Source organism: Theobroma cacao, chromosome 9 (assembly GCF_000208745.1).
Source record: "Theobroma cacao cultivar B97-61/B2 chromosome 9, Criollo_cocoa_genome_V2, whole genome shotgun sequence".
Lineage (NCBI taxonomy): Eukaryota > Viridiplantae > Streptophyta > Magnoliopsida > Malvales > Malvaceae > Theobroma > Theobroma cacao.
The window spans coordinates 10,611,284-10,621,269 of record NC_030858.1 but is presented as its reverse complement, the minus strand read 5'-3'; the positions used below and the strand labels follow the sequence as shown (position 1 = coordinate 10,621,269).

Genomic DNA, 9,986 nt, shown 5'->3' with positions numbered 1-9,986 from the left:
ATCAACGGCCCTGATCTTCCGGAATGGACCACGCGCAGAAGGAGAGAGCGTGAGAGACGAAGACGAAGAAGAAGAAGAAGAAGAAGAGGAAGAGGGGGGTAGGAAAAAGAGGTTAGGGGGGGGGGGGGGGGGGGGGAGGTAGGAGTGGTTGTGAGAAGAGAGGGCTCGAAAAACGCGTAAAAGGGAAGGGAAGGAGGGGGAGGGCGTNAAAAGGGGAATATGATGATGATGATTTTTGTTCCCTCAAGACTTCTCTCTCCACACAAAAAGGTTGGTAGCAGTAGTACAAGTAACAAATCACTTTTTGTAAAGTCAGGAATCCCCAAAAGTTCACATTATTTTACTCCCCATTTTCCATTAAATCCTTATTTTAATGGAATTTGTATCTTCTGGGATTTTTTACACACCCTTTCTCCCCCTTTTTGTCCACCGTGATGCCTGCTTCCCTATTTTGATCCACTCCCGACTTTAAACCGCCTCCTTATTTTTATAAACCCCATTTCATCCCCAAGTCCATCCCAGTTACTCAACCCCATTATGTTCCACAATAGCCATGTGAATTTCTGTTTATTTCTTTCTCTACTTTATATCTTATTCGGCTCTTTTGAAATTGTTTTGCTATTTCAACATCAAATCAATTGAAAAATTCTACACATTCAAAATTATATTCATAAATTGAAAAGATTTTAAAAATTTAAAATTTAAGATATACTTGATAGTCATTAATTGGTGTAGTTGATTGGAAAAAGTAACTGGATGAGGGGATCATTAAATGTGATAGTGATAACAACAAATTGATAACCAAAAATATTAATGACTCATGATAATAATGATTTTTTAATTAAAAAATTATCTATCGTAATTCAATGAAATTTGGTTGTGACCTAAATTTTGAGCATGGAAGGAGAAAGTATACGAGAAGGGCTTTTCATTTTAACTGAACAGGGGAGCTATCAACAATGGGAGCCACAGCTATTGAATGATTATAATTAAAATTGAAAAGAAGCCGAGCCGCGGCTGCCGACCAAATTAAAATTGCAAATGTCAGTGTTGATTTTATGGGATGGTTGCGCCCGTGATGGGTTGAATCGATCATACCACTAGCGCAAAGCATTTAATGATCTCTAACTAAAATCTCCTTTCTCAAATTAGGTGAGCCTGAATCAACCTATGGCTAGAGGGGGTTGGCTGCCGCCCCCAATATTAAGCTCTTATTAATTTTAAATTACAACAAGTAAACAAGATTTTCATTCATGTCTATTTCTTCTAACTCAAAAATATATTTTATACATCAATGAAGGAATCTTTAAACTTTACATATGAATTTATAAAGTATCACAAGTCCATTAAATTATAATTTTAAAAAATAAAACTAACATAATTACTAAATAAAAATTGGCTAAACATATGAGTTTATTTAGTTCATTTCTTTTTCTTTTTAGTAACGATAATGTTATTCGTTTGTTTAGATTTAGAATCATATGTATGATTAATAAATAACAAATTATTTTCTATACATTAAGCAAAATTTTTAAAATTCTACAAACATAATTAAAAAATTGCCATGTGTCTTGTTAAATTATAAAATAATAAAAATCAATAAATGAATATCCCTATGAAAATGAGTGTGTGTCAATTATTTTAAATTTAAATTATAATATAGAAAGTAGACAGAAAATATAGGATAATATAGTATATGAAAATAGAGTAAAACACTCCTTACAAAATTACATAAAAATGAATGAATTCATTAATATAATTGATTATATAAAACTCTAACATAAGTATTATGATTAGTAAAAATTTTTGACAATTTAATAATATCACTTTATATCGATCAGTCTCTAATTTTAAAGCTCGTTTGTGCAAGGTTTTGTTATGGTTTCATTAAATTAAAAAGTTGATAAATAGAAAAATGATTGCACGGAGAGACATGAGCAACAAATGAATTCTTAAGAAACCTTTTTCATGGCTTCGTGGATTTAGCTTCAATTGCAAGAAAAATTGTGATCCTTGTATCAAAAGCTTAAAAAAAGTTTGGCTTCCTTCACCTTTTGGTCATATTTACTTATTTTTGAGGACATGCACACGCTTCTTCTACTATGTGGAGTAGTTGTTTGTGGACTATGAATAATTAAATCGTCACCATAACACAACTACTTGTTGCCATCATTTTCATAGCAAATACAATTTAGTTATTATATATACATAAACTTACTCTAAATTTGTAAAGAGGAAAGCTTCCTTTTTTCTGTCAACCAGGGCACCCAATGTAATGTCATAGAATGTCTATTAAAAATCTTCAATATTAATAAAAAAATTGCAATATTTAATTAGTTCATCATGTAATAAAGGCAACCTATCTTACATTTAATTATGTTTTATCCTTATAATTTAATGGAATTAAATGATCCTTTGGGGTTTTAAATTTTGAGTTTACTTGTTTTTTTCTTTTTTTGGATTAATGTGTTAGATACAAGTTATGAAGACAAAAGAAATAAATGCACATATACTGATAGTCCTACGATTCGTTGCCAAAGAATTTAATGGAAAGGGTGCATTAGGATTAATCTCAAGTTGCAAGAGTGGAAGAGAGTTAGTAACTTGAGCTAGATTAACATAATAATGACAGGGATTAAAAAAGTATTAAAGAGGATTAGGCAGTAAAAGTAGAAGAGCAAAGTTTGGGGGGGTAGAAAAGTGCCAAGAAATTGCAGGCTTGATGCTTTGAAAACAAAACAAAACAAAACAAAAATTAGAGAGAGAAAAAGGCGTAAGTCAGTATGAAAAGGTAAAAGTCGTGCGATGCCTTTGCAGCGATTGCGTGTGAAAAGCAGAAAATTGGTTGAAAGGCTTACAAAAATATAAAAATAAATAAATATATAATATTTTTATAAAAGCTCGAAACTCTCATTTGCCGCTGTTCCCCCCATCAATTCCGCAGCGCGTGAACCCACTCCGTATAGATTCAGGCGCGGTCGGATCCTCCCTTTAGGGCCAAAAAGCGCGTGGACTCGGACAGATCATCCAAAAAAATAATAAGTAAAACATAAAAAAGGCAGTCAATCCACAGTCTAGAGAGAGATAAAGTTAGCATAAAGCGATCTAGTGATGAATGAATGAAATGAATCTTTTTTTTTTCTTTTTCTTCTTCTTTTTAGATTTAAAGAAAAAATGAATACTGTTCTCTCTCTCTCTCTCTGAGAAAAAGGTGTTTCTCTCACTCCATTATCTCTTATGCATACAGACAAGAGAAAGTAAGTTTAAAGTATAAATATATATATATATATATATATTAATTAATACAATAAAAGTAAAATAATAATATAGAAAAGAAAGGAGGGGATGACACAAAAAGGAGAGCAGATGGCACTGCCCAGAAAGCATTTTCCAGAAATCCTTGCAAACTGATAGTACTTCCAATTCTCTATTTTCCAGAAATTCTTTTTCTCTCTTTCTTTGTCTAATAAAAACAAACATTTTTCATGCTGGGGCTTAACTAATTTACTTTTTCCCTGGTGGGTCTTGTCTTTCTTTCTTTCTTTCTTTTTATGCAAAACCCTCCCTCTATTTTTTTTTCTCTTTCAATTTTTTACTTTTTACCCAATTTCATGGTGGCCAGGCCAGGCCAGGTAGAGTCTAAAATTTTCACTTAAATTGTGCTGGATATTTTTGTTATGGATGAATCAGATAGATAGGGAAAGAAAGCAAAACAAAAAAAGAAAGAGATAGAGAGAGAGATAGATCGGTAGAAAACAAAAACAAAAACAAAAAAGAAATAAAAAGAAGGGGGAGAAGAGAAATGGCAGGGGTTCTTGTGAAAGAGGGGATCTGATCTTTCCTTTTCGCGTTGAATTCTCTTCCTCCTTTATAATACCAACTTTTTTCATTTCATTTTTCTTTTTTTTTTCAAAAAAAATTTTGTGTGAAGAGACAAGAAAATAAGAAAACCCAAAGATAGATCACTTAAAGCAAAGAAAGAAGGTTACAAGCTCTATCTATCTACTAAGCTATTGCTTTCTTTCATTTTTGTTTTTGCCTGTAAAAAGCTTTCATTTGGTGATTCATTTCAGTTTGTCTATTTCCATAACCTCTTCCTCCCTTCTTCTTCTCCTTCTCCTTCTCCTTCTTAGATAATAAAAAAGGTTCAGCAGAAAAAAAAAAAATTACACACACTAAAACATAGATACCAAGAAGAAGAAGAAGAAATACTACTAATAATAAATGAGAGCAGGATTAAGCACGATCCAACAGACCCTGACGCCGGAGGCGGCCAGCGTGTTGAACCATTCGATAGCTGAAGCCAGCCGTAGGAATCACGGCCAAACGACGCCGCTCCATGTGGCGGCAACACTCCTCGCATCTCCCACCGGATTCCTTCGCCAAGCATGTATCAAATCGCACCCCAATTCGTCTCATCCCTTGCAGTGTCGAGCTTTGGAGCTTTGTTTCAGCGTGGCGTTGGAACGCCTTCCCACTGCTCAAAACGCCAATAGTAGCAGCCCGGGACTCGACCCACCAATCTCCAATGCCTTGATGGCTGCTCTTAAACGTGCTCAAGCCCACCAACGCCGTGGATGTCCCGAGCAACAACAGCAACCGCTTTTGGCTGTTAAAGTGGAATTGGAACAGTTAATTATATCGATTCTTGATGATCCAAGTGTTAGTAGAGTCATGCGGGAAGCTAGTTTTTCGAGTCCAGCAGTCAAAGCAACCATTGAACAATCATTGAACTCAACGAGTTCAAACTCAGCTAACACGGCCGGTCCAATCGGATTGGGGTTCAGACCGGTTGTAGCTGCTGCTTCCGCAGTTGCCGCGCCTTCAGCCAATCGGAATATGTATTTGAATCCGAGGTTACAACAAGGGGCAGCCGGGCAGTCCGGGCAGCAAAGGAGTGAAGAAGTGAAAAGGGTGATCGATATTTTGATGAGGAGTAAGAAGAGGAACCCGGTTTTGGTTGGTGAACCGGAGCCGGAATTGGTGGTGAAGGAGATTTTGAGGAGGATTGAGAGTAAGGAAATCGATGGGGTTTTGAGAAATGTTGAGGTGGTTCATTTGGAGAAAGATTTCGCATTGGATAAAACCCAAATGGTTGCGAAAATTAAAGAGTTGGGTACTCAAGTTGGAGCGAAGATTGGGAATTTGGATTGTGGAGGGGTGATTCTTTATTTGGGTGACTTGAAATGGTTAGTGGAGAATAACCAGCAGGTGGGTCTTGGCGTTGGGGTTCAACAGCAGCAGGTGGTATCGGAAGCGGGGCGTGCTGCGGTGGCAGAGATGGGGAAGTTGTTGGGAAGGTTTGGGGAAGGGAGTGGGAGAGTATGGTTGATTGGAACTGCTACTTGTGAAACTTATTTGAGATGTCAAGTTTATCATCCTTCAATGGAAAATGATTGGGATCTGCAGGCTGTTCCTATTGCTGCCAGAGCACCCTTGCCGGGAATATTTGCAAGGTATTTGCGCCGACAACGTTGGTACCTTACTTACGTTTTTGTTTATTTTAGCTTTAGTTTTTGAATATGGAAAGCTTAAATTCTATCAGATTATGCTGCCAAAAGTTAAGGTTCAAAATCTTGGAATTCATTTTAACTTGGATAATATGCTTGATTTCAGGGTATTATATGCAAGTAGATTTTATTGAATATGGGTATTAATGGGTATCAACAAAATTTCTGTTTATAGAGTCCATGGTTTCTGTGCTACTAATAGATTTTATTCTTGGGAAAAGTTGATTCTGATCTAAAATTTAACATTTTTTTTGGGGACTTGCTTAATACAAAAGACTTTCTTCACGTCCATAAGACTTTTTAGATTCATGTTTCAGTTTGACGTTGTCTTGCATGCAAGGACTAAACTTAGATGACGCAGATTGATCTGTGGGCTTGAGAGGCTCTTTATCCTTTTTCTGGTTTTTGTCAATGCCCGAGAGATTGGATTATCTAGTTTTCTTGCTGTTATCATCGATTAACTTGTAATATTCTTATCTTCCAGGCTTGGAAGCAATGGAATACTTAGCAGCTCTGTTGAGTCCCTATCCCCATTGAAGGGGTTTGCAACTACAGCTGCTCAACCTAGGCAACTTTCTGAGAACTTGGACCCTGCTCGAAAAATAGGCTGTTGCCCACAGTGCATGCAGAATTATGATCAAGAACTTGTAAAACTTGTAGCAGCCAAGGAGTTTGAGAAATCCTCCTCTGATATTAAGTCAGAATCAACTCGGCCAGCATTGCCACAGTGGTTGCAGAATGCTAAGGCCCATGATGGTGATGTCAAAACAGATCAGACGCAGGTAAGAAGCCGATGTTAAATAAAAACCGAGTCTTGTTAGATTTTTTTTTTGGTGTGTAAATATGTGCATAGGTAAATCTTGTCTTTTTCGTATCTAAGCTTTCTTGTTACCATCACATGTTATCTACAGACCAAGGATCAAGAGACGATTTGGAAGCAGAAGACTCAGGAATTGCAGAAGAAATGGAATGACACATGTTTGCGTCTCCATCCTAATTTTCATCAGCCCAGTCTAGTCTCTGAGAGATTCACTTCTACAGCTCTCTCAATGACGAGCTTGTGTAATTCACCTCTGCTAGGACGGCAACCTTTCCAACCCAAATTACAATTGAACAGGAACATTGGGGAGACATTGCAACTGAATCCAAATCTAGTAGCTAGCCAACCAATGGAACGGACAAGTAGCCCACCAGGAAGCCTTGTAAGGACAGACCTTGTTCTTGGGCGACCAAAGATCACCGAGACCTCACCAGAAAGAATGCATAAAGAGCGGGTGAGGGACCTTTTGGGCTGCATACCTTCTGAACCACAGAACAAGTTCCAAGATTTGCAAAGCGGCAAACTGTTGAACACATTAGATGCTGACTTATTAAAGAAACTCCTTAAAGGTCTAATAGAGAAGGTATGGTGGCAGCAGGATGCAGCATCTGCAGTGGCTACAACTGTGACACAGTGTAAATTAGGCAATGGAAAACGGCGGGGTGCTGGAGCAAAGGGTGACATTTGGTTGTTGTTTACTGGCCCTGACAGGGTTGGCAAGAAGAAGATGGCATTGGCCCTCTCAGATCAAGTATGTGGGGCGCATCCAGTGGTGATATGTCTTGGTTCAAGACGTGATGATATGGAATCCGATGTGAGTGTCCGTGGTAAAACGGTGCTGGATAGAATAGCAGAGGCAGTTAGGAGGAACCCTTTCTCAGTAGTAATGCTTGAAGATATCGATGAAGCAGATATGCTAGTTAGAGGCAGCATAAAACGAGCAATGGAGAGAGGTCGACTTGCTGATTCTCATGGTCGTGAGATCAGTCTAGGAAATGTTATTTTTATTCTCACTGCAAATTGGCTGCCAGATAATCTTAAATTCTTATCAAATGGTATTTCCCTGGATGAAAAGAAGCTTGCCAGTTTAGCAAGTGGAAGTTGGCAATTAAGGTTATCCCTTTCTGAGAAAACTGCAAAGCGCCGGGCCAGTTGGCTACATGAGGACAGAGCAACAAAGCCACGGAAGGAAACTGGTTCGCCACTATCATTCGATCTTAATGAGGCTGCTGATGTGGAGGACGATAAAGCTGATGGATCACACAATTCCAGCGATCTCACAGTGGATCATGAAGAAGAACATGGCCTCACTAATAGGCTATTATGCAACTCAACATCATCAGTATCTCGTGAGCTGCTCAATTCTGTGGATGATGCCATTGTCTTTAAACCTGTAGATTTTGGTCCCATTAGACGCGATATAGCAAACTCCATAATGAAAAAGTTTTCCAGCATTATTGGTGACAGGCTAACAATTGAGATCTTAGATGAAGCACTGGAAAAGATTACGAGTGGAGCATGGATAGGCCGAACTGGATTAGAAGAATGGACAGAGAAAGCATTGGTCCCAAGCTTGCAACAGCTGAAAACACGATTGCCTGCATCAGATGAGTCTCTGGTCGTTCGACTTGAACTCGATGATGAATCTGGTAACCGAAGTTATGGAGATTGGCTGCCCAGTAGTGTGAAGGTGGTAGTGGATGGGTTCTGATGGTGAGGAGGATTAGTATTTACTAGCTCAAAATTCAGTGAGGGGATACAGTTGGTATTTCCTCACTTGTGTTGGATAGAGATGTAAATATAGTCAACTGTTTTGGCGGGGGAGGGCGAAGACGGTTGAGAGAGGTAAAGAGTTGAAAACAGTTAGAAGAGGGAGACGTTGATAGATTAACGGTACCTTTATTTAGTAGCCAGACAATGTCTCCTCCTTCCCCCTTTTTTTTTTTTTATTATTATTATTTGATTTCTTCATGCTTTTTTCTTGTTAAAAAATTTTATATATAGTATTTTATTATAGATATTTATTAATTACATGGGACGATCATTAATAAAAGATGAAACATTCCTCTTTTTCAGCATGTCACCTGCTCATGCAATCCTATGGGCAACTGCCCTTGTCTCAATTTTCAATTTTTGTTCTCTTCAAAGGAATTTAAAATTTTAATCCTATTATTTAAAATGGATAATTATGAAATTTATAAAAATAAGGAAAAAATTACTTATTGTATTGGTTTTAGATTCATTGAATTTTTTTTCTTGTATAAAAATAAAGGTGCTTTTAACTTTTTAGCATTATAGAAGTTGATCAAACTTTAATGGACATTGAACCTGTTTTGTCAAAAATCTTGTTTGGTTTTAATTTCAATTTTTTTAAAGTAGGAAATATACATTTTATTATATTATAATATGATGAAAATCTTCTTGCAAAAAGATGATAAATTATATTTGAAAAATATTAAAGTATTTAAAATTAGAATGCATTAAAAAAATGGAGGAAGCTTCATATTTATCCTTTCATCTTTATAATTTATACATTATTTACATACATATATATATATATATATTATATAGCAACATTAACATTAAAAGTTGTAATGTGGGAGAAGATGTTTGAAATGAATTGTGACAGTGAAATGAAAGCAGAAGGTGTGGGTTGCGTACTTAGGTGGGGAGAGAGAATTGCAAACCAAATAAATCAAAATCTTTTTAATTAATGACGAGAGCCACACGAAAATTGGTTACTGTTTCTCTCATTTTCAACAGCCTACAACGACCACCACGTGGCTCATGTCTCTACAAATAACAACCAATTACGAGGAAACAAGGGGAATTTTGAGCCATTTACTTCCTGGAAAATGCCTTGCCCTTTCCTATTTTAGGATATTACACATTGTTAATTCCTTTTAATTACTACCAAATTACGTGGCAGCCGTTCCCCCCCCCCCCCCCCCCACCCTTGACACCTTTATGTCTAACTATAATTGATGGGAAACGTTAGGAGTAATTTTAATAGTGTATAATCTAAGTAAACAAAATTGGTAAAAGGAGATTGGACGGTTAAGATATAATTATCATAGATAAGTAATTTTGGTTATTAAGTTATTATTATTTAGTTAAATTATGCAACTACTTTCTATATTTTATTATAATGGTAGGTTTAATTCATCTATAATAATGTCCTCATTATGAAAAGATTCTTTATGAAAAGAATGTCCTCATTTCAAGCGTTGTAATGGCTATTGGTAGAATATTTGAAAAATCTCATAAACTCTTTATAAGAGGTGAGCAGTCGGAAGATTGTTGGGCTGCTTCACTAGTAAAGGTATGTTTGTAGTGACTTATCTAGGGTTGTCCCTATGACCCTACGATTGCGTGTCTTGGTCCTTTTATAATTAATTTCATATTAATAAAATATTTTTTTCTTTTATGGTTAAGTGGTTGCATATGTGACATTCGGTATGCCCTTTGATTTTGATGCAGGTTCTCTTAGTTTGATTTGTTGTTATTATTGATGTTTGATCAGATATAATCAAGTATTAGCTGACTTATGTGAAAGTGTCGATTTAAGTGCAACACGGACTATCACGTACTTAGTCGAATGAGCATAGTTCGTGACAACTGACATAGATTTGTACTTAGGTGAAATTATCCAACGT

The 9,986-nt window shown here is 36.5% G+C and overlaps 1 protein-coding gene across 1 annotated transcript; it reads left to right on the top strand.

Annotated features, from left to right (window-relative positions):
• Positions 3,728-8,270, top strand: LOC18589119 (protein SUPPRESSOR OF MAX2 1). The gene is made up of 3 exons (XM_018127939.1): positions 3,728-5,456; positions 5,995-6,292; positions 6,422-8,270. The coding sequence occupies exons 1-3, from the start codon at positions 4,225-4,227 to the stop codon at positions 8,039-8,041; spliced, it is 3,150 nt and encodes a 1,049-aa protein (XP_017983428.1). The 5' UTR covers positions 3,728-4,224; the 3' UTR covers positions 8,042-8,270.